The sequence below is a fragment of the Alexandromys fortis genome, unplaced genomic scaffold, assembly GCF_014885135.2.
Source record: "Alexandromys fortis isolate MF-2015 unplaced genomic scaffold, M_Fortis_MF-2015_v1.1 scaffold_0, whole genome shotgun sequence".
NCBI lineage: Eukaryota > Metazoa > Chordata > Mammalia > Rodentia > Cricetidae > Alexandromys > Alexandromys fortis.
The window spans coordinates 20,041,475-20,066,065 of record NW_026067949.1 but is presented as its reverse complement, the minus strand read 5'-3'; the positions used below and the strand labels follow the sequence as shown (position 1 = coordinate 20,066,065).

The 24,591-nt window shown below is 36.6% G+C and overlaps 1 protein-coding gene across 3 annotated transcripts in view; it reads left to right on the top strand.

The window, feature by feature from the left end:
- Arap2 (ArfGAP with RhoGAP domain, ankyrin repeat and PH domain 2) overlaps window positions 1-24,591 on the top strand; it is a 162,530-nt gene that overhangs the window by 92,957 nt on the left and 44,982 nt on the right. For all 3 annotated transcript variants that reach the window (XM_050150250.1, XM_050150248.1, XM_050150249.1), the window contains exons 16-23: window positions 1,263-1,407; window positions 2,287-2,389; window positions 3,040-3,238; window positions 3,419-3,482; window positions 15,053-15,216; window positions 19,169-19,381; window positions 21,270-21,375; window positions 24,215-24,362. In XM_050150250.1, the coding sequence (XP_050006207.1) occupies window positions 1,263-1,407; window positions 2,287-2,389; window positions 3,040-3,238; window positions 3,419-3,482; window positions 15,053-15,216; window positions 19,169-19,381; window positions 21,270-21,375; window positions 24,215-24,362 (1,142 nt within the window). The remainder of the gene's footprint in view (window positions 1-1,262; window positions 1,408-2,286; window positions 2,390-3,039; window positions 3,239-3,418; window positions 3,483-15,052; window positions 15,217-19,168; window positions 19,382-21,269; window positions 21,376-24,214; window positions 24,363-24,591) is intronic.

Sequence of the window (24,591 nt, the reverse complement as noted above, 5' to 3'; positions counted from 1 at the left end):
AGAGAGAAAGAGAGAGAGAGAGAGAGAGAGAGAGAGAGAGAGAGAGAGAGAGATGGGGGAGAGATCCCACCTTTGAAATTAGATCTAGTGTCCTACAGCACCATTGACTTGGGGGTTAGGAGAGGAATGGGAATAGATTCATCTTCGATATACTTTAAATGCTTTTCTTTTTATAAATAACATTACAAACCAATTTACATGGGGCACAGTGTAGCCTTCCATCGAAGGAAATGAGCTGTAAAGACGAGAACATGGAACAAAAACCAGTGAAAGGCATTCCTGTGCATGTGAGGCATGCATGCTTTGATTCTAAGCGTGGCTCATTAGCAGTTTTTAGATTCTGGCTTAGGGTCTCTCTCAGGTCCATCATCTCTGTGCATGGATTCCTCTAGTGGAGGTTAAGTTGGCTGTGCTGAAATTGATCACTCTCGGGCAGCAAGAAACATACATTGGATCCAGAGGAGTTAAGGGGTTCCTTACACTTTCTTGTTCACTTAATTTTCCCCATCTTCCATTTCTGCTAATCTTCACTCTTTCAAATATACTGATTAAAGTAATCAAAATCCACAAAATTCATACCTGAGTGTATTCCACAGTTAAAGCCATTTCTGTGGCTTCTGTCCATTGACCTAGTCAAGAATTAGCAACTTTTTTCTTTTTAAAGAATCTCATAGCAAAATTTTAAACTCTGTGGGTCAGATAATTTCTGTCCTAGCTTAGTTCAGTCTGTAGTAGCCAATGAGCCTCAGGCCACCCACAGGGAACAGGTACCACTGTGTACCAAGAAAGTTTGATTGTGCCAGGTGATGGTGGTTGAATTTGGCCTCTATCCATGATGTGCTGACCTCTGTAGGAAGAACTCAAAAACTCCTAAATAACACACTATGGACATTGTAGATTCTGAACGCTACTTTTACAATAGATGAGGTTTTAGGTTTTGTTCTATTTGTTCTTCCCATAATACTCTGTGAAAACCTCAGTCTTTGTGGTTTCGGGGCTTTGGCAGACTTTTCACTTTATGAATTGCTCTGCTTCTCTGGTCATCAATGTCACATCCATTTTTGTCTGGAACATTCTTTGCAGTTAGATGATAATGTCTCTGAAAGCAAAAGTGTATCAGCCTTATATGCTATGAGTTAGTCTGATGTTTCTTTTACAAGACAGGGAATTTGTCCTTTTCTTTATCTGAACCCAATTACGATTTGTTTCTAAAAGTTTATACTATAGTTCAATTTATTATTTGCCTTGTTTTAAATTCTTAGAGACAAATAAAAAGTGGTGTGTTTTGGAAGGCGGCTTCTTGAGTTACTATGAAAATGACAAGTCTACCGCACCTAATGGCACCATCAACATCAGTGAAGTTATCTGCTTGGTTGTCCATAAAGAGGACTTCTACTTGAATACTGGGTATGTCTACCTTTGAGCAGCTATGTGGGAGGTGAATGGGATTGATTGGTAGTCCCTGTACCAAGTGATGAGGATTTAATTATCTTTCCTGTTTCCATTGCTTCCTGTAAAAAGATTCTATGGTATCTTCAAACCAGATCATTTAATCTGAAATCACAAGAAATTCTCTAAAAAAGTAGTTAATACTATAACATTCCATTGTTGATCATTAAAGTACTTTTGCTTCTCTAATTAATTTGAATAGTGGACCAAAACTAAAAACGATAACATTTTTTAAAGGGCATCTTATATAAAACATGAGAAAATAGAAGATTCCGTGATTATTGACTCATTTTAAAGTAAACAGAATATCAGATGAGCACTACCACTGAGTAATATTCACAATCCTTAAACATATTAATTATCATATTAGAAGATAAATGTTGAGACATACTTAGGTACTCTTGTGGTCTGAAAATGTTTAAATTAAAAGATTATGAATTATTTGCATAATATATTTTACATACTTAAAAACTTTAAATGAACCTCTGAAGGATTTTAGAAACAGCCTGAGAGATACTGACATGAAAGTGTTGCACTTTGTGTTATAGAATAGTTAATGAAAATGTATCAACATTAAAATAAAAAATGGTTTTAGGAAGAGAAATTTTAATGATACTTATAATAAGAGATATTTTATAGTGTTATTTATATTAAATTACAAAAACTATATTGTCATTATTATATAATTACCAATATGTCCTACCTATTAGCTGAAGGTGCTATATTTCTCTTAAAAATTTTTCGATGTTACATAAAGTGATTCTTTTGATTTTGAAAGTTTTAAATTACACTCATTTATTCTGTGTGGTGGTGTCTTCTTATTTGTGCTTGCTGTAGGCCAATCTTTGTCTTTGAGATCTACTTACCCTCAGAACGTGTCTTTTTGTTTGGAGCCGAATCATCTCAGGTTCAAAGAAAATGGACAGAGACGATAGCCAAGGTATTTAAATTTTGTATTTTCTAAGTCCAGGAAAGATCCTTAACTTGAGGTCTTTAGTTAAGGTTCAAAGATTCATGAACATTTTAGCTATAATTTTGGAAGAAACTTTTCATGTTTTCAAAGATGACCATCAAAAAAGGATAAAAACATACTCTATGGCCTAAAAAAGACAAGAAACTCATATAGAACGTTCATAAAAATCCTTCTTAAAGCTAATTCTGTATTGTTGATGATTAAGGTACGTCTTCATTGTAAAGCCGTTTTCCACCCTGTGCCTTCTCATGGGTATGTTATTTTCCAATGTCCATGAAGAAAGGAACAGATTTAGCCAATGATGTGAATGGAGCACATACGAGAACATGACCTTTCCTACAATTCCATGATCCATGGAAGAATATTTCCCATTTTTCATCTGTACTAAGAAAACAAGGGATATGCTGCTGTGGTTCAAAAATATGCGTTACCTGTTTACTTTAAGTTTCATAGCATAGTTTTTTTTTTTTACTAGTTATTCTGAATTTGGCATTTGCTCAGCAGTCTTTAAAACAGGAAAATGAAGATAAGGTTTTCATTTTTCCCTCTATCTGTAGACAGGGAAGGGCCTTCCTATTTTCACTGTCTTTCTTACTTTTCTGTATTTGTTTTAACAGCATTTTGTTCCCTTTGTTGCTGAAAACTTAACAGAAGCTGACTATGATTTGATTGGTCAACTCTTCTACAAAGACTGCCATGCCCTGGACCAGTGGAGAAAAGGCTGGTTTGCTTTGGACAAGTCTAGTTTGTGTTTTTGCCTTCAAACACAAGAAGCTCAGGAAGAGAGAATGCACCTAAGAAGACTGCAGGAGCTAAGTAAGAGGACCCCCACCCCCTTCTTGTTGAAACATACCTCCCAATTGCATGTGGTGATGGCAGCTTCACAAGGAATTCCGAAGCTTTAACCCCAGACTTGTGACTAAATCATATTAAACGTGTATGTATCTAAGCATATTTTAATATTAAAAAATATTATTCATCCTTTTATCTCGCCAGCAATCAGCACAGTGGTTCAAAATGGAGAAAAATTAGACGTGCTACTTTTAGTAGAAAAAGGGAGGTAAGTACCCTTTTGTTTTTTTGTTGTTGTTGCTTTGTTTTCTATTTCTCAGAAAGTAGGATATTTTGGTAAAGTTCTTAAGGAAAAAACCATTATCTTAACATTTGAGAAACTCTTATTTATAAAAACTGTGTTAGGCTTTCATCATAGAGTATAGCAAAAAAGATACATTTTTTCATATATCTTATGATAAAGTAGCATGATGGATTTTTATAGTTTCCTGTAGATCTGGGCCATGCTAATTTAGGTATATGATAGGAGCTTGATGAGTGTTGGTGTATGTTTAGGGTCTGCAGCAGTACAAATGGCCTGTTCATGTGAGTCATTCATAACTAGATCTTGATTTCTTGAATCCACTTAGTTTTTCAAGAACTATTAATTAAGCATCTCCAATGCATCAGGATGTTTGAAGTGTTAGGGACAGAGTGATACAAAAATAAACTCACTGCCCTCATAAAGCAAGTACTGCCATGGGGGAAATGAAACAAATAAATAATAACAGAACCCCAAAGCAAACACTCAAGAAAAAAAACTATTCTTTATCATTGCCTATTAATTATAAATCCTGTGAAGGAAAATAATCAAGTTAATGAAAGAGAGCTAATGAGATGAGTATTTTGTGTTAGTGAGGGTGAGAGCACAGATGTCATGATGTTATAAATGTCTGAATAAAGTAAGGAAGGAGTTCTATGATCTAGCACCTCAGATATCGTGTTCCAGACCTGCAGGCACTGATACTTGAAGAACCTGTTAGAAGTCTGAGCATGTTATATAAAAGGGGTGTTGTAGCTCATGGGAGAGGGATAAAGACTGAGAAAATGGGAAGAAATTATTTCAAACATATCCCTAGTACTTGATCATTTAAGACACTGAAAGTCATTGCATATAATTATTTTATTCTGATATAGGACTCAAACTGGATAGTGGAATTACCTCATTTATATTTTTGAAGAAATCTTTTACCTTAACTCCTCATGAATGACTTTGGGGAACAGGACAGGAGTCAACTTTAGTCAACTTAGTCCAGTGAGAGTTTTGTCATGGAGTCAAGCAAGAGATGGGGTATCCAATAACCTAAGTGCTGATGAATGATTTGATGTTATCAGGAAAGAATATGCTGTGTTGGTGGATTAGATCAATGCTCTTCTCTAGGATGGCTCCAGGGTTTTGACGACAACAATAGTGCTGAATAATGGTGCTGTTTTAGGGATAACAATACATACTAAGTAGAGATAGGATCTTAGTAAGGTTGGAATAACTGATTAAGAACTCATTTTTGGAAAGAGTAAATGGAGATGTCTGTTAGATAGCAAGATGAAAAGTAAGAAATGGGGAAGAATTAGAGTAAACTAAATACAGTGATATATTCATAGCTAATTCATTTTCCTTGACTCCTCCTGAAAAGTTCCCATTTATATCCCAGGCCATTTAAAAGTAACTGCATTTATTACAGCTCACACCTTAGTGAGGACAAACTTTCCAAGACGTCTAGAGGATAATGAGATTACAGAGATAGGATATTTGACCTAGGAATTCAATATGTGCAGTTTCTTTCATGATGGAATGGACTTGAATGAGTTCAAAGAATAAAAAGAGACCAGAAGAGAGAAGGATTAAAGTATAAAGGGCCCAACATGAAACAGTTATTCCCAGGTAAGACACACTGAGGAGAGCTGATGGATGATGTGGGACATTGAGCCCACTCTACTTGACACTGAGATGTGGCTCTGTGAACTGGAGGTCAGGGTGAGCCCTGGGTGTCTGCATGAAGAGTGTTCCCTTCTTCATCTCTCTCACACTTGGCTTGTTAATTATTACCATCACTGTTGAAAAGCTGATTTCATGCTCTGACAAATAACAGAGTTTCATCAGATTGTTTTCTTTTCTCATCTCCTTTGGTGTGTTAGGTCTTTGGTAAATAATGACTGTAAGCTAAAGTAGAGTGTTGACGGCTGATAAAATTGTTGCTTCGGAAAAAAAAAAAAACAACTTTCAGGCACTAAGGTTGATGATGGCGTGAATAAGACATGTTCAGGGAAGCTAAGCAACTACAAGTTTAACCTTTTTATTTTTTGTTTCTCTTGTTGCTTTGTTATTAGCATTTTCAACCAGAGACACGAATCATAAAAACTTAATGAATTAATTTCACACATTTCCCATACCTATCTACCTTTGGTTAAAGGGTATAAATCCATTAATATTTCTTAATGGCAAGATGGAAAAAGAATTCTCTAAACTGAAAAACTTCAGAGATTGATAATAACCCAGTGTATATAGTCCCTACTTAAATATATATTTTAGTCTGCTTGATAATTATCTCTATATGCATATCATGAGTGTGTTTAGAGAGAGGAGTATTGCAATAATATTTTCCATGCACAGAGCAATTTTGCTCTAAAAAGCTCTAAGCAGAAGGTAAACCAGATGGCCTCCCTTTAATGTGTATTCTTTGTGTTCTTTAAAAATTACTATTTTGGAAAATAAAGCTTTGGTGACCATACTTAAGGGTTTCTGGTGTGCAGGCTAGTGCTGTACCTGGGGTATGAATCTGTGTCCTTTACAATGTCTTGTTGGAATTTCTTTATGTTAAAAAAAAAAAAAGCCATGGTTTGAGTAGATTTCGCGAGTTAGTGAATATCCAGACCAAGAGGTCAGAAAAAATTTTCCTAGACAGTTGATCCTGTCTCCACTTCACTGAAATACTCAGCAGACGACAACACCTTTTTCTCAAAATTAGAAACTGTCTGTGCTCTCTAACCCTCACTCTCTGTGCTTGTCTTTCAAATAAGCCGCTTTCTTTGCTGCCTTTGTGTCCCAAAGCTGCATGCACACTTGCCAGAGACACCTATCACGAGTCTTTGCTGAAAGGCTTTGGGCATATTAAACAAAGGAAATAACTCAGCTGTGTTATCAGAAACAGGAGGGAAAATGGTTTGCTTTGCATGTGTTTTTGTTTTCAGTCCCCTGGCTGACCTATAGGAAAGTACATTGCACTTGATGGCTCCCAAGGCTGACTGCATTTCGCTTTTAATTGCAAATCTCAGACATAATGAATCTAACACTAGGGAATAAACGCCATGTCAATATGTTCCACGGTTTTGGAACAGAGGACTTTGCTCAGTTTGGGAGATTAGTACCCTAAATTTAAGAGCCTTATTTTCTATTAAATTATTCTGTATGTGCTTTCTCTCCCCCTGGATTTGTGCTTTATGGGAGAGGTTATGTTAGTGATTCTCCTGAGGCTAAATTATCTTAAAGTGGTTTCTAAATTGTGCATGTAATTGCAAATTAAACAGTAGCCCATTGCCCACAATATCAGCTTGACTGCTTTTGCAAAATTTGTGATTTAATTCTTAGCCGTGAATTTTGCCCAGAAAAATGAGGGGGGGGTATTATTTTCGATTATCACACCTACAGTTATATTTTCTTTTAGAAAAGACTATTCTATTGAAAATTTAAAATGATTTTATGATACAGGAAATTTAGATGAATGGAGTGTGTTGTTATAAATGGTGAATGTTAAGTATATATTGTATTTGTTTCAAAATTTGTTTTCATTCAGAAGTATCTCAGTACACCAGAATGTAAGGTTATTGCTGTACTCCCAATACTTGAAAGGGTGAGGCAGGGGGATAATAGTGAATTTAAGGTGATACTGGGCTATGGAGTGATAGCCTATCTTAAAAAACATAAACAAACAAATAAATAAATGAATGAATAAATAATTAAATAATTAAATATATAGGTGAGTAAAATATAGAAAAATAATAAAACTGTCTCTTTTATCATATAATAAGGAGGATAACCTCCCTCTTAAAGGATAAGTACAGATTTAATAGATCTTGCTTCCAGTATAAATACAGTGATGGAACTGAGAAACCTGGATTTTGAAGAGCTAGACAAAACATGCTTAGAGAATTTGTGTGGACTAGGAAGAGATGCAGTCCAAGTAGGACTTAACCTTGAGAACTTGAAGACAGATACTGAGGCCGTGGCTTGAGAAGACAGGCAGATGGCATATTGCATTTCCAGTTAAATTAATTCCTAAGCCTTTCAGGACCTTTTCAAGAATGCAGAAAGCATCCCCCAAAAGAACATTTTAGAAGTTATTGTTAAATGTGAGGACGTGGATTCATTCTGCAGTCAGTGAAATATCAACAAAGCTCTTTTCTCATATTCCCTGTCCAAGTGTTTGTCTGATAGTGTGAGAGATGAGAGTGAAAAACTGGCTCTATCCTCCTTGAGGAATCAGTTGTCTTGAGGCTGTTTATTGAGCTCTGGCTTCAATATATACAATTTATTTATAATATTTTTAATTTATTATTCTCGTTGATGCCACCTTGTATCTGCATATTTTCTTAATAATTAGCATTTTTTTCTTTTTTCTTACTAAAATTCTTTCTCTGTGTCCTGATTTCTTATCTGAAGGAGTAGAAGAAAATAAAGCATCTAAATAAAAAGTAGATGTTAGGGTCACACTGCTAAATACAGAGTGCCAGACACCTGTTTCTGGCATCCTGGAATCACTCATGGCTCATGCTGTTCCTCTTTAAATAACTAGAAAGCTTGACGGAATAGAGGAAGCAACTGTTTTCAGATTTTGTAACAGTTGGTATTTCTGGAATATGATTATAGAAAGAAAGGAATCAAATGAGGTGAGCCTTTAGGTGGTCTTGGCTTTCTCAGACACGTATGGTACAGAGAATGGGAAACCCAGGCACGATGTGGCAGATTTTAGACATAGGAGTCCCAAGCGCCTGGCTTCATAGGATATCAAAGCAGAAGGAAACATGTAAAGCTTGGATATCTTTGTACGGTTTTTTTTTTTTTTTTTTTTTTTTTTTTTTTTTTTTTTTTTTTTTTTTTTTTTTTTTTTTTTTTTGCATCCTTTCCTCAGTACTTATCTGACATCTAAGAGGTCAGGCACAAACACCTGCTGTAATGTCACTAACGGTATAACGTTTAAGGCACAGATAGTAGTTGTGTATGTTCAAAGGTAGGCTTTAGATGTCTTTCTTTATCCCTCTATACTTTATTTACTGAGTCAGGTTCTCATACTTAGATTGGAACTTTAGGGTTTCTCAAGCTTATCTAACCAATTTGCCAAGGGATCTGACATATCAGGTAGGCCACCTTACATACTGTCTTTTGCATGGTTGATGAACTTGGTCCTCACAATTTTGTGGCAAACACTTTATCCACTGAGCCATCTCACCAATGACAGATAATTTTTAAAATAAGGTTAAACTATACTTACTCTATATTCTAGTGAGGTAGCTTTGGCATATTTACACAAAATACATTACAATGTATAGCTATAACAGTACAATGGCTCAAGTCTGCTCAGTTTCTAAAACTAAAAACTGGGAAGAGAATAGGTATTCCCTAGTGAAAGAATGTATAAACAAAGTTTGTTGGATACATACACGGAATACTAAATAATTAATTACTATTCTAAAGATATCTATGCTAACAATATAACTAAACCTTAAGAATATTATACTGAATAAATGAGACCAGATGTAAAATGTAACAGCATGGCCTTTTATTTATAGAAAATGATCAGCTAAGAGTCTAATATTTGACAGAGAACTGACCAGATGTTTTCGTGGGTGATGGATAGAAGATAGGATCCCTTCAAAAATTATGTGGGAGTTTTGGCAATGATGGGAATGTTTTTATGTATTGATTTTGGTAGGAGTCCTATGTATAACCCCAGCAGCACAGACATTAAGGGCAACATTGAATAAATGGGACCTACTGAAACTGAGAAGCTTCTGCAAAGCAAAGGACACTGTCACTAAGACAAAAAGGCAACCCACTGACTGGGAGAAGATCTTCACCATCCCCGCAACAGACAAAGGTCTGATCTCCAAAATATATAAAGAACTCAAGAAACTAGACGTTAAAATGCTAATTAACCCAATTAAAAAATGGGGCACTGACCTGAACAGAGAATTCTCAACAGATGAAATTCAAATGGCTAAAAGACACTTAAGGATATGCTCAACCTCCTTAGCGATCAGGGAAATGCAAATCAAAACAACTTTGAGATATCATCTTACACCTGTCAGAATGGCTAAAATCAATATCACCAATGATATCCTTTGCTGGAGAGGTTGTGGAGAAAGGGGTACTCTCATCCATTGCTGGTGGGAATGCAAACTTGTGCAACCACTTTGGAAAGCAGTGTGGCGGTTTCTCAGGAAATTCGGTATCAACCTACCCCTGGACCCAGCAATGCCACTCTTGGGAATATACCCAAGAGAGGCCCGATCATATGACAGGGGCATTTGTTCAACTATGTTCATAGCAGCATTATTTGTAATAGTGGATGAAGAAAGTGTGGAATATATACACATTAGAATACTACTCAGCGGTAAAAAACAATGACTTCTCGAATTTTGCATGCAAATGGATGGAAATAGGAGTCATATGTGAATAGGCATTTGTAAAAATGTTTTGACCACACAATTAAAATGAGTGCTTTACAAATCTAATGAGCAAATGTCACTCACAGAAGTAAAATGTTTCATCTTTTCCCATTAGAAACAGAATGCCTACTGTGGTGGTGATTAATGTGCTCTTCTTTGAGAGCTTCCTTAGGAGCTGGGAACAAAGCTGCAGTGAGCATTTCCAGATATCTTAGAGCTATATCTTTTACAGATATAGAACACTTTCCAAGGCAGAATATATGCCTCCTCTCTCCCTGTGTGTCTGACTCTGCCTCTTTGTCTCTGTTTCTTTCTCTGCGTGTCTCTGTCTCTCTTCATCTCTGTCTCTCTCTTTCTCTTTCTCTCTCCCTTGAAGACATCATATTCTCTATGTAGTTCAGGCCAACTCTGAACTCGGAGTTCTGTCTGCTTCTGTTGCCTGAGTTCTGGGATTAAAGGCTTACACAACCACACTCAGTATTGATTCTCTTTTTAAAAGAAGAGAGATAGGTATTGCTGTGTTCAAATGGGACCAAGTTACAGACTCCTTCCAGTACTGTCTTTGATCTAGCTTCTTCAGGAAACCATATTTTGTGACATTGTCAAAGGAAGACAAAAAAAGAATTGACTTTAGTGTCATTTCGAGAACAAACATGTCTTGGAACTGAAGACCAAGAATTTAGATTTTTATTTCTTGAGCACAGGATCATAGACTAGGTGATAGTTGGCAGACTTAGAAAGTTCTTGACAGTTGATGGCTCCTAAGGGAGAAAGAATCAGTTTTTCTCAGAGACATGGCTCCTGAGAGGCTAACCATCTCCAGTAGATGGCTCTGTATCCATGTACATATGTATGGGATGCACTAAGTGAACTCATTGGGTTTAAATGAAAGAGCACATGATGTTGGGAGTGAAAAGGAGTGGTTGGGGGTGGGTAGGGGAAATTGTAGGGGAGGAATAGGGGGTCAATATGATCAAAGCAGACTATATGCATGTATAAAGTTCTCAAAAATAAAAATAAATAAAAAACTAGCTTCCCAAACCTTCCTTATCCTTGGGCCTCAAACAAATATCATCTTTGCTTTAGTTTGCTTTTTTATAAATGAAGAGTGTGGCAGACAGCTTTCCCTCTCTCTGGTTCAAAGCTCAGTGCAGAACACAGGTGACAGGCTTCAGAAGTTAGTTCCACATACTGACTGTAAGGGATGAGTGAATCCTTTGTTTTATATCATTCGTTTCTTATAGTTACTATTTTGAACAGGGATATATAGGAATACAGAGACAAAATATTCATGAGTTTTCTAACTAAAGACAGTTTGATGTTTTGGAAAATATGACAGAATTTATACATTGGTATAATCATATATTCTCTGTTCTGTGTAGACATTATCCAAATGTATAGGAAAATGTGTTCCAAGTCAGTTGAGCTTTCCCAAATTTGGCAGATCTAAGCTTACATTTATTATCAGATGCACTAATAAACAGGCTTATTGCTAAGCACACATGCGCGGCAGTGGGACAGAAGCAGATTTTTTGCCTTCACTTCAAATTATGTGCTTGTTACAGAGTCTTGTTCTTGGTATTGTCAAAAATTTTTGCATATACATGTTACATTTCATTGTACAAATAGGCAAAAGGCTTGTCAGAATATCTGTGCGGTCTATAAAATACTTTATGTGTCTTGTTATATACTCTTAATCTTAAATGTTTGGAAAAACTGGCATTGCTGTTTTTGTAATATATATATGTATATATCATATATACATATAAATGTAGCTATGATTATTAGACTAATTTATGCATATCGTCTCTGCATTTTATGTGTATTATTCTTTAATGATCAATGACCATATTTCTGCTGCACACATAAAAGTTTTCATTTTTCTATAAATTCTTAGGCTATTCTTTTTTAAGTCATATTTATGGTATATGGTATTTGCTTCTCAGCTTTAGTTATTAATAGATAATATTTTGTACAGTTTCATTGTTTATTTCAAGAGACTTCAGGTTCATTTCAGTTGTCTATACTTAAACCATTATAAATAATAATTCATTTAGATATTTCAATTTTAAGAAAATTTTATGTATTAGGTCTAGGACTTGACTTCTAGATTTTATCAATTTCCTTAATAAAAACAAATTAAATGTTTTTATATGTCTGCAATTTATTTTTTGGAAATTGTCAGTTATAATATATAAATCTGCTATGATTAGAGTTCATCAAAATAACTTTTTCAGATATTGAGAACACAATTGAATATTTATTTGAAATTCTTATTCAAAATGTGAAATGGTAGTTTAGTAACACTGGAAGATACAATGTTGGTCTGCATTTACGCTGAAAATATATTACGATGCTTTACTCAGTGTGTCTAGATTTTAAATAAGCAACAGAATGGAAGATTGTTGAGCTGATGCAGTTTAATGTCAGCCATCCCATGAGCTGTAGTAGATGATATATTTTAAGATTCAGTGGTTGACAAGTTGACACTGGAGTTGACTTGTCATTGCTTGTTCTAGTCCTTACTAGTTCACAGGCAGACAGCTAACCTTCCATTGTGGGATTTCTCCTGACTAGAGGGAAAATTCAGAGTTTGAGATATTCACAGTTAGAGACCGAATTATACTGGTCTTAAAGAATCACTGCTGCATTTTGAATTTGTTGTACTGGATATGAGAGTACTAACGGTTTGTATTTTCAAGGATTTTAAGTCACACTGGCCACTAAATTTTAATTATTAAAATTAAAATCAGAAAAATTATTATTGTCTTTACCTGAATTAAGAAAAAACAATTTTAACTAGGTGTAGATATGAAAGGGTTTGCTCTTTTTGGAGATAATTTGCTCTGATATTTCATGTAGACAGAAACTCAGAGGTATGAGGCTTTAGATGATGTATAATAAATAAAAATTTAAAGCACTGTAGAACTACTGGACCACTTATCAGAATCTTCAAAGAGAAAATTACAGAATCTTTGGGTCCGGGCAGTTGTGGTAGAGTGGAAAATGAGAACAGTAGATGAAGATGTCAGAAAGCAAGAGCTGAGGATTACAGGCACAAGGGTTAGTAAAAAGTAATTCCAGCATCTTCGGAATTTGTGTTAGAGTGCTGTTGTTGGCTTTGTCTTCCTGGAAGAGCATTGAAAGAAGAGAGAAAAGGAAAGGATGGCAGATTTTCTTTTTAAAGTCACAGTGAGTGATGTTCAAAAATGTGAAAGATTTCTTTCCTTTTCCCTGAGTCACCACCGACACACCAAGATTTCATTAGCTTGTTCTCCTCTTACTGTTGCTGAATCCAAAGTAGCCAAGTGATAGCTAAAGAACAAGATTGAGGAGTGTGTGCCCCTTCGAGTAAATATACTTGAGATGCATTGGTATTTCATGCTTTAAATTTTGTACTGAGGATAACGTTTGGAGATGCATACCAGCAAATGCCAGAGACCAGTCTTGGGTAGAGACCAAGTACCTTTTTTGCTTGTCTGTGCAAAGTTTCGTATCTGACCAGTAAGTTGCACAGAAACAGCAAATGGTAAAAGAGAGCTCAGAGCGACTATTTATTTGAAGTGGACCTGTGACCCCTAAACTAGGGGAGACATCAGGAGCATCTGAAATCCTCACCTGGGTGACATCATTGTTGGGGAGCAGATATCTGTGCAGCCAAAGATGGGATGCTAAAAGAGTCATAGTGGAAAACACCGGCCAAGGAATGAAGACCTTTCTATTGCAAAAACAAAAACTTTAAAGACAAGACAATTATCCAAACTGGTGTCATTGATCCCATGTTTTTGAAATGGTATTCTGGTGGTAGTAAAGAGTAGAGGCTTAAAAGAGGGCACCAGGAAAAGAATTCTGCCGGGGGTTTTGGTGACGTCAAAGAGAGATGCAAAGTTCTGAAGTAACAGAAGAACTGCAAACAAAGTGAATATTCCAGGTTAAACAAACCAAAAAGAAAAAAAGATAGAAAAAATAAGTTCATATTTTTGAGGAAGTGATTGGTAGGAGATACTAAGCTACGATAGTGAATTCTAAATTTCAGAAGAATCTTGTGGAATAGGATAAGTTGAGATTTAGGTTCCCAGAACAGTTTCACAAGAGAGAAAATTTTTACATTCTTGTTTTTTGGTAGAGGTACCCCAAACCAGTGTTTCTTAGCAACATGCTTTAGGGCATAGTTATAATATCTGTGAGGTGTTCAGCTATATGCTGAGCTTTGTGTTAACAGCATTTCCCCAACAGTGATACTGAGAGCTCATCTAAGTTATAAAGAAAGTAACTGATGTAGCTGTGTTTTGAGTTTGGTATATCTTTTTACAATCCCACATCATAGTTACTTTGAATTCTTTGAGCTTCATCTTGCTGTATAGTTGCCGCCAGTCAGGAACTCCCACTGTACCCCTCGCTTATTTCAAATGTGGTCCTCCTACCTTCCATTCCCTCCCCCAAGGCTGGGGATACAGACCTGTGCCAAGAGACTAGCTCTCTAGTTGCTCTTGAACTGAGCAAGGTATCATTCGTGAGTGAGGCCAGTTCTAGCCTAGAGATCTTGACTTAGGAGTCACTCACTAATAATGCGGAGCAGGTGAAAGGACCGTCTTAAGCACAGGACTGTGAATCACCTCTGGAGTTTGTAGAGTAACAAAGTACCATGACTTCACACAATCAGGCTATTTAGAAAGAGGAAAGGAGATTGGGGTAGGTAGTAATGACTTCAGAGAATGGAAATCTGAATAGGAAAGGCAAATTGGATGTTTTTTTTTTTCAACCCCCCCCCCCTTTAAAGGCAATGAAATCAACACCTATGAAATCCTTCTGGTTAGCCAGAAATAGATACTTGGAGGTACTGGTGAAGTTTGCCGCAGTGGCTTTCACTGTGTTATTTAGAGATGGAATTGGAGACCTAGGGACTTGGAAGAGTTGGAAGACTGAATTGGTCGTTTCCTCTGTGCTATGTGACCTTAACTGACAACAGAAGGACTGAAAGACACCCGGTGGGTGGAATGTAAAGTAAAGGGCTTTTGTTTGTTCTTTTAATGTGTGAGACAAGATCACATTTATATGGATTTTAGGGTAATCTGTGTAGAGAGTGATTTTAAGTAAAGCAAAATTATAATACGAAGTGCTTCTTAAACTTCACAGAACGCTGTACATCCATGGGCATACCAAGTTGGATTTCACAGTCTGGCATACTGCAATTGAAAAAGCAGCAGGTACAGATGGTAACGCATTACAAGATCAGCAGCTCTGCAAAAATGACGTCCCCATTATTGTGAACAGCTGCATAGCATTTGTTACACAGTATGGTACGTATCACAGGATGTCTATTCAGCTCCTAGAACTTAGTGGTACCTCCATGGGAACGAATCAGTGCCTTTTCCCTTTGTGAGGACACCAGTGAAGACTAAGAGCACAGTCGCTGCTCAGCCGGTCCCTCTCCTCCCAGCCACACTCATTTATACCGGGTAATCCTTTCCCACAGCTCTGTTGGTCCTTCATGTCTGTGAAAAGGCTATGTAGCCCATTAAATAAAATAGCATAAAGTACATAAAATTAGTAAAGACTGCTTTTAGTGGTAAAAATTTGAGAACAAAGCCAAGAGAAAGTCACCATGCTTAAGTGTGGTTTGTAGAAATAGTAAAATCGTGGAATAATATACAAAATGATGTCCTTTCTCTTAGCAAGCAAATAAATAATAAATTAAGTAGGTGTGTGTCATTCACTGCACAATAGTAAGAGTTTATATTAAGGAGGATCATTCATTTTAATGATTGCATTATTTGCTACAGATGCTTTTATGAATACTTAGTAGACAAAAATGATTTGATCTATAACGCTTTGTCAATTCTCATTTTACTTTCATGTGAAAGTTTACCTGGAAAATAATCTTTATCTTCATTTTTATTTTTAAATTATTATGGATTCGTAAAGATATATACATCATTCATATGTCTAAAAGATATAAAGTATTTATTCATTCATTCATTCATTCATTTGTTTATGTGACTCTTTGTTCAAAACTAGGAACATATGCAAGCCAGGCTAGTGCCCTGTTGCTTATATATACTTTGACATGCATATTGAATATAATGTGTTTTTGACCTTTTAACAGATAGATAAGTGGCATTTATGCAAAAATAAGCCAGATGTAGAAATGAATAAAATGATAGTATTTCTAAAGTTGTATTAACTTTTTATTCTCTTAGAATTATAGGTGCTTGGGGTGTTTTAAAGAAGAAATACACAGTGACAGAAACATAGTAAAATACTGTGTTGTTAAGAAGTGTGCAGGCAGAGTGAGAAGTTCCCTTTGGATCTCACTCTGTATATGAAGCTGATGACATGATAGATGACAATCTGTCAGAAATAAGCATTCCGATAAAAATGTTTCTTTCAGAAATTGAATTTATAATGTTTTATATTTATTTATAAAAAGCTCTTTGGCAAGAGTGTCGTCTTAAGTATTTTACCTCGAATAAAATCCAAGTATTTTTTTTATTTTCAATATTCATTGTGTTTGTGCTGTATATATACTGAGATTATCCACATAATCGTATGTGTGGCCCTTACTGTAGGGATTTCTTTGCTATAATAGTGCACTAACATGTTTCTTATCTGCTGTAGTCCTCTTTATTTGAGAAATGGTTGTATTCGTGTACTGTGTTCATCCATGTTAACTTGGCTGCATCTCACAGGGATGTGGGGGCACATACTGTGTTAGCAAGGGCATAAGCTTACAGCGAACTTTGACATCACATTAGTTTCATAGTGGCATAGCATCCTTTAGAGCTGAGTAATGATTAAACTAACACAGGTAGTCCCAATATAACCAACTGAATGTTTCTCTGGGGAAATCACAAGTTTCCCCATGGTGTTTATTTGAATTTAAAATCATTAAGCACTGGATGGTTTCAACTATATCTGGTATATTATAAGAGCTCTACAACTAACACAAAGTGTATCAACTTCTACTCTAGAGTAATAAAGCCAATAAGTGATTGTTCATGTTTTTAGTAGAATGTGGGATAAAACTGTTATGTACTAAGTACCTACATTAAGATTTGGTAGGAATTTGAATGCTGCACAGAGCTCACAGTGTGCAAGTGTCTGCCTAAGAATCTCTACAGTAGCAATGATTTTGAATGTCTTAGCCTTTGGATTAAAATGTAAAGGCTACTTTTCTATGTTCTCCATGTTAATATTTTGAACTCTACTGAGTTCAAAATGTATTATGGATTTAATCTTAATTCAAGTATAGTAATTAAATCTTGGAGAAAGTTATTTCAATTTATATATACAATTATATTCAGTACTTTTATACATTATTGTGTGTGTGTGTGTGTGTGTGTGTGTTAATGCTACAGCATGTGTATGTAGGTCAGAAGACAATTTGTAAGATTCACTTCTCTTCTGCATGTGGGTCCTTGGGATCAAATTCAAGGTTGAAAGCTTGGGAGCCAGAAGCTGTTAAAGTTGTTTAATTACTGGGTGTTAGAAATACCCTTAGAAATGGATGTTGTCTCTCAGGCACATAGTTAAAATTACTTCCTAGAATTTACTTATTTTTGTAGCAAGTAGCCGTTTGCCAAGTGCCTTTTGAGTTTTCCAAAGTACTGTTCCTGCCAGTTAAAAGAAAAAAGCAGGACTTGATATTTGTCTCCTTGACTTTTAGGGGCTAACAGATTTATGGCTTAAACACAAGCCCGTGGGCAGATAGTTATATCTAGGAGTATAAGATTCTGTGATAGAGAGGCTCATTGTTCTACAGTGTGCATGGCAGTTTCCTCCAGCGTAGAGCATATAATATATAACTTTATGGTTGTCTGTTTAGGAAAATGTATGTATAGTTCAGTGTGACCAGAGTGTAGCATGCAAAGATAGGACACATGCAAGAGGCATGAGGTTAGTCCATCTCTGGTAGATTTTTAATTATAAAATTGTGTAAGTTTTGTCTACCTGAATGAGGAAGGTTGCCTCTAGATATTTAGGCTTCTGACAAGACTAGCAGACCTATGTTGTCATCATCAACATTATAAAGACAAATTGGGACTGCATAAGAACAGGGCCAGGGAATTTTATAATGCAATGAGGAACCTAAGACACAGATAGGATATGAACAGAAGGAAGAGTAATTTTTGACATATTTTAAGTGAAATGAGTTACAAAGATTCTGATGTTGTATAAGGTAAGGAAAAAGTAAAGCCATCTATTGAAATTGAGGAGATGGTTTTAAAATATGATTGGAAGGAGGCTGATGAAAGGGGTAGAAAATCAATTTCTTTAGGGTTTAACATTTCCTATAAGGTTATGAGTGGCATATATGTCTGTCTCTGTCTATATGATGGCATTTATATGTGTGGTGAATGAAATTTAAGACATAAAATCCAGGTAAAGACAGGTATGCTCTACATGGGATGACAAAGATGGATAGATTCATGCAGGGAATTTTCTAATGTAGTAAAAAGAGAATAGAATTAAGACTTGAAGAGCAAAATAGATAGAACACTGGGGAAATCGTCCTAAAAGGAAAGAAAATAGGCATAAGAAAATGATACCACAAAAAGCCATAAGATTAACCAAATGTTGGCAGCAGATCCTGAGGGCCTGTCAAATGCTGCAAGTGGTTGTCATTATACAGAAACTGAAGGACATCTAGATCATATCATCGATATGCATAATGACAGTGCTCCAGAAGATTGCCTGGAGAGACTACAGGAATCAGGGCACATAGAAAAAGAACAGTGAATTTAGCTTGGCTTCACAAGGAGAATGATCTGGGGAGGAAGCAAAGGATTTGTGTGTTTGTATCACCACTACCATCATTTTTTACCCCTGTTCTGCCACTAATCACTGCCTTGACTTTGATGGGGTGCCCGATGAGACAGTGAGTTGGGAACATTGGGCAAAGGTATAGGTAGACATAACAAAAATAAATAAGTGTTGAGAATATACTGTTCTGTCCAGATGTAGGCAGGCTTGTTTTCTGAGACTGAGAAAATTCTTCTTGAGGTAGAAATACCTTTGCAAATGATAATATGGAGAACTACAGAGAGACCTGGGAAGGTTTGCTGAGGCTGAGGATCAGGGGGTTTATTCACTGGGTTTCAATTTAAAATTGAGGGGTGCAAGGTTTTTAATTTCATATCTGATAACTTATTTTGTTTATGATCTCCACGGAAGAATCTGTTTTTTTTCCTAATATTTCAAATAGGTTATGAGTTAAGACACTTCTCATAACTTTCTAAATGCTTATCACAGGGTTAGGATGCAAGAACATTTATCAAAAGAATGGTGATCCTTCACACATAAGTGAACTCCTGGAGAGTTTCAAAAAGGATGCAAGAAGTGTTAAGTTGCGAGCTGGAAAACATCAACTTGAAGATGTGACGAGCGTGCTGAAGAATTTTCTGTCTGACATTGATGATGCACTTCTCACAAAGGAGCTCTATCCGTACTGGGTCTCTGCATTAGGTAAAAGACATTTTTCCTGCCTTCTAATTTAATAATTAGGGCTTTCTTTTAAGTCTTCAATCATCTGAAAACTACTAAACAGCGTTTGATTCTCTTGTCATTTACCCTAGAGCAGTATACCCCTGCCCTGTGTGCGTATGTGTATGCGGATGTATGCATGCTTATGCACGTGTGTGTGTGTGTGTGTGTGTGTGTGTGTGTGGAGGTATGCATACCATAAGTTGGTATCAGGTCACTTTCCCAATCACTTCTCACCTTATTGTTTTGACTCTGGCTGAACTTGAAGCTTTCTAATTGACAGTATTGGCTACCTTGAAAGCCCTATCAGTCTTGTGTCTCTGGCTGCCCACGCTGGCATTACTGGAACACACTACCATGCCTGGCTATTGTACAGGAGCGCTGACAATCTAAACTCAGGTATTCATGCTTGCACAGCTGGCATTCTACCCACAAAGACATTTTCTCTGCCCACTCACCATATTTTTTATCTGACCTGGAATCGTTCCCAAATTTTGTCTTCTTATTGCTTTATTTTGTAAATATCTGTTTATCTTTATAAAGTGCATGAAATGTCTTCTGGTAAACTTATTGCTTGATCTAATAATGTTATAATGTTAATTAGATTTTATTGAATAAATGTGATTGCTTTTAAAGCCATGAACTAGATGACATGCGGGGGAATGTTTGGATTATTCTGGGATAGCAAATAATTCTAAATTTATTGGGTGATTTGGATATTTCCCTTCTTGTTTTTCTGGAGTCATCTCTGGGCACCGCATTTCCTTTGATAGATCTCCTGTGTGGCTTAAATGGGCACAAGAGACAACACTTGTGATTTTGAATAGGAATGTACTTGGGAAATGTGTCAGAGTCCCTGCCTCCCTCGGGGATCTTACAGAACATTTAAAGTGACTGTAGACATTTAAAGAATCTTTGGAATGTCCCTGGCTCTTGAGTAATAGCTAGGTAGGCCTGTGCAGGAAATGGAAACACCTTGCTTCCAAAGGTCACTGGGAATTGTACCAGGAGAGTAGTTGCAAAGTCAGCAGAAGTTGTTGCTCTGAAGAGTGGTTGGTACTTCCCACATCAGCTGATACTAGTTTGAACTGCCAATATAATCCACCTGAATTCTACAATGGGAAATGTTCCCAGTTCTCAGTTACTCCAGAGATTTGTCTTCTACAGTTAAGAGGAGAGAGGGCAATCCTTTCTCATTTGTCTTTTGATGGATCAGTTAATTTCTTTTCATGACAAAGGCACAAGGCCCATTATCTCTGATATCTGAATTCTGGTATTAAGACCTGAACATCACCTCTTCCTCATTGTCTTTTTTTTTTTTTACCTGAGATTTGAAGGCTGCCTGGCTGGTAATAGGCCCTTTATGTAGATCAAACAAATAGTGGAGTTCATAGTTCTGCGATGTCTTGTAGCTTTGGAAAGATATTTAGGGTTTCATATGAAAAAGGGGTCAGAAATACCTTTTTCAAATGCAATTGATGAAATCCCTCTATAGTCAGATATAATATACCTTTGACTTAGCTTTTCAATGTATGATGTATAATGAAGTTTGAATAATTTGTTAACTGTACTCCTGTTAAGATGTAAAAGTCCATAAAAATGGGCTGTACAAAAGGAAGAAAGAAATCCTCTTACCCTCCCACTTTGAAAGTGCTTAATTTTAAATTGCATATTATAAAAACAATAATATATGACTATGTGACACGTTTCTTTTTTTAGAATTACAGACAATTGTGTTAAAAGTTTGAATGTTTACTATTGAAACCTGATTGTATCATTTATATGCTTATAACTATTATTTAAAAATAATATTGGGAGGTAAATTTTTGGTAGAAATGACTAGTTTAAATGTAAAGAATGTTCTCCCTAGATACACAAGATGAACAAGAAAGAACTGAAAAATACAGAGCATTCATACGAACTCTTCCAGGGGTCAACAGAGCGACACTAGCAGCTATAATTGAACACCTTTACAGGTTAGTGGACTCCTGAAACTTCTGAGCATTTTAGGGCAAAACCACTGTCACTGTCTTTGAAACTTAAAGTTGTGTAGCTGAGCTTCCATATTTTACATGAAGACTTACAAATCTTAAAAAGTGTTACTTTACCCTATGTTTTTGTAATTAAGGTATAATTACAGTTGAGTATGATGGTGATATTCTTAAATCAGTAAGAAATGATTCGTTGGATGCAGCTACCCCCGTCCCTGCCCCAACATGCTGTTAATAAGCAGGACATTTAAAACTTTTCTGAGTATGGAGTTGGAGAAGATAATATGTTGTTTTTATTGGTCAGTAAATAAACCTGTTTCGACCAGTGGTTTAGCTGAATAAAGCTAGGCAGAAACACTAAACTGAATGATGGGAGAAAGAAGGCAGAGTCAGTGAGATACCATGTAGCCTTCTCAGGAGGAGACAAACACAGGAACCTTGTGGAGTCTGGGTGACTGGGAAACAAAGGAGCTGCCTCCAATAAAGGCAGGAGGTCGTGAATGCTTTGTAAGTCGTATTAGCAGTTTGATTTTTATAAGAAATGACTGATATAATCTGGTTTAGCATAGTATCTCCTGTAAAGGGAATACTTGCGAAGAGACAGGAAAGCCTAATAAGGAAACATTTCCTTGGGCTTTGATGAGAGTAAGGTCAGAGTAAGACTTTGAGAAAACTGGTTATGAAATAATGGGGAACAGCATCACAATACCAAGAAGTAAAGAAAAAAATGTTCAGTGTGCACAGTTATTCCAGAAATTAATCAGAGAAAATAAGTATATTGACAGCTAAAGAGGTTCATAGGAAGGATGATATTACCGAAAGAGGCTCAAGAAAGCCAGGAATTGGGCGAGGTCATCAAAAGTGGGAGTCACCTTGGATGCAGTCAGACTGATAAAGATTCTAATTCAATAGCTTCTCCGGATAACAGCTCACTTCTGCTATCAGTAGCAGCCACTTAGTTCCACTCACCACGTATTCATTATGCACTCCAGAGTAATTAAAGCAAGAGTCTCCTACTGAGATTCTGAGATCCGAGGCACACAGATAGACACAGAGATCAGTTTTCTAGATGTTTACGGTTTTGTGTGATACAATGCAGTCGTGGTCTGGACTAGCGCTTGGAATTGTTAACTCTTCCATTATTAAATTCCAGATCCTTTTCATCTTGTAAATCATCTCTGATGATTGCAGTTTCTCTGTCCAATCTCTACTATGCAATTTTGCATTTCATTATGGATTTCTGACATTATCATATATAATACTACCATGTTTACTCCTTTTGTATGTGTATGTTTCCAGTGTAATTTAGTCGAGAGTCACGTAGCTGCTCTATATTCAGTTAGTGAAAACTCAATAAGGTCATGAACAGGCACTTGTATTTCTCCTCGACATTCTTATCCTTGGAACTCTCCCTTGTGGAGGTGATTGCGGTTGTGAAGCACTGTTAACTTATATCAGTGAATATTTATAGTGCCCTTTGCAATACCCAAAGGTTGTAGCTTACTGTTTAGAAGAGTTAATTTACTTGTCAATATCTATTTATTTTAGAAAGGCTTGGGGGGGGGTGGTGCTGAAGAGATAGCTCAGCAATTAAGATCACTTACTGATCATTCAGGGGATTCAGCTTCCATTACCAGCACACATATGGCAGATCAAAATCATATGTAATTCCAGTTCCTGGAGATTCAATGCTTCCTCAACTCCATGTGGACATATTAATAAATAATAAGCAAAGACATTCTTGGTAGTTTTCTAAGATAAGGATGGCTGCATTTTTTAATTATGCTTTTGCTTATGGAGATGCAATGATATCCTGTTTTGAACCGGATGAACACCTGTTGGGAAAGGACTTGGAAGTCATAAAGAACCATTTGGATTTTATTCTGTTAAAGAGAAAGTAGTTGTCTCATCAAGTCTAGTTTAGCATAGCAGCCCCTCTGATGGGATTCTCTGGTTAATGATGAATGACAACCAGGAAACAGTTTCTTTAGCTCTGATAAGAAGCTAAAGTGTGTACGGCCTGACTGATGGTGCATTTTGTGGCAAGTGTAGCCTTTGCCTGTGAACTGACATCCCTCATTACAAGTCCAGCAAGTCCCCTTGGAGCCGGCATTATCTTGACTTCTTGCCCCTGTGCTTCTTTCAGGTTTGGTTGCAGCTACTTACATCATTTCTAGCCAGGACTTTACTCATTCTTTGTGCTCTGGGCATGAGCTGTTCTCTGGTTGGCACTGTTTATGTATAGTCAGTCTCTGAGCACTGGGGAGGTGGAGGGGGTGAAAACAGTGGAGATTTAAAGACTCCTTTTTTTTTAAATATAATTTTTTTATTGAAAAAAAAGATTTCCGCCTCCTCCCCGCCTCCCATTTCCCTCCCCGTCTCCCTTTTCCCCCCTCCTCCCTCTCCTCTCCCCCTCCCCCCCACTCCTCTCTCCCTCCCTCTCCAGTCTGAGGGGCAGTCAGGGTTCCCTGCCCTGTGGAAAGTCCAAAGTCCTCCCCGCTCCATCTTGGTCTAGGAAGGTGGACATCCAAACTGGCTAGGCTCCCCCAAAGCCAGAACATGAAGTAGGATCAAAACCCAGTGGCATTGTCCTTGGCTTCTCAGCAGCCCTCATTGTTAAAGACTCCTTTTAACAGTAATTTTGCTTCTGTTTTTAAGTAGACTGTGAGTGTCTTTAAATCACCACTGAACCTTTTATTTTGAAGAGCTTCATACTGTGTGTGTGTGTGTGTGTTTTAAAATGATAGCTGAGGATTTTACCTTGTATTATGATGAAATTCTTGAATACAAGTATGTCATAATGAGATATACTTTCCCACAACAGGGTTCAGAAATGCTCAGAAATCAATCACATGAATGCCCATAACTTGGCATTGGTCTTTTCTTCATGCTTATTTCAAACTAAGGGACAAACTAGCGAAGAAGTCAATGTAATTGAAGATCTAATTAATAATTACGTTGAAATATTTGAGGTAAGAATTCTAAGCCCTTTCCTCGTTACAATGGATTAGGCATCACGGCTTGCAGAACACGTTCCTTTTTTCAGGATGTTATTCAGGTCGTTGTGAATATTTAAAAACAGAAACCATGAAGGATAGTTTGCTTTGAAGGTCTTAGATATAATTGGATTTGAAACAGTAACCATTTATTTAAAATGTAGCAGCTTTTAAATATTTTCACCATCTGTTGTCTGTTGGACAG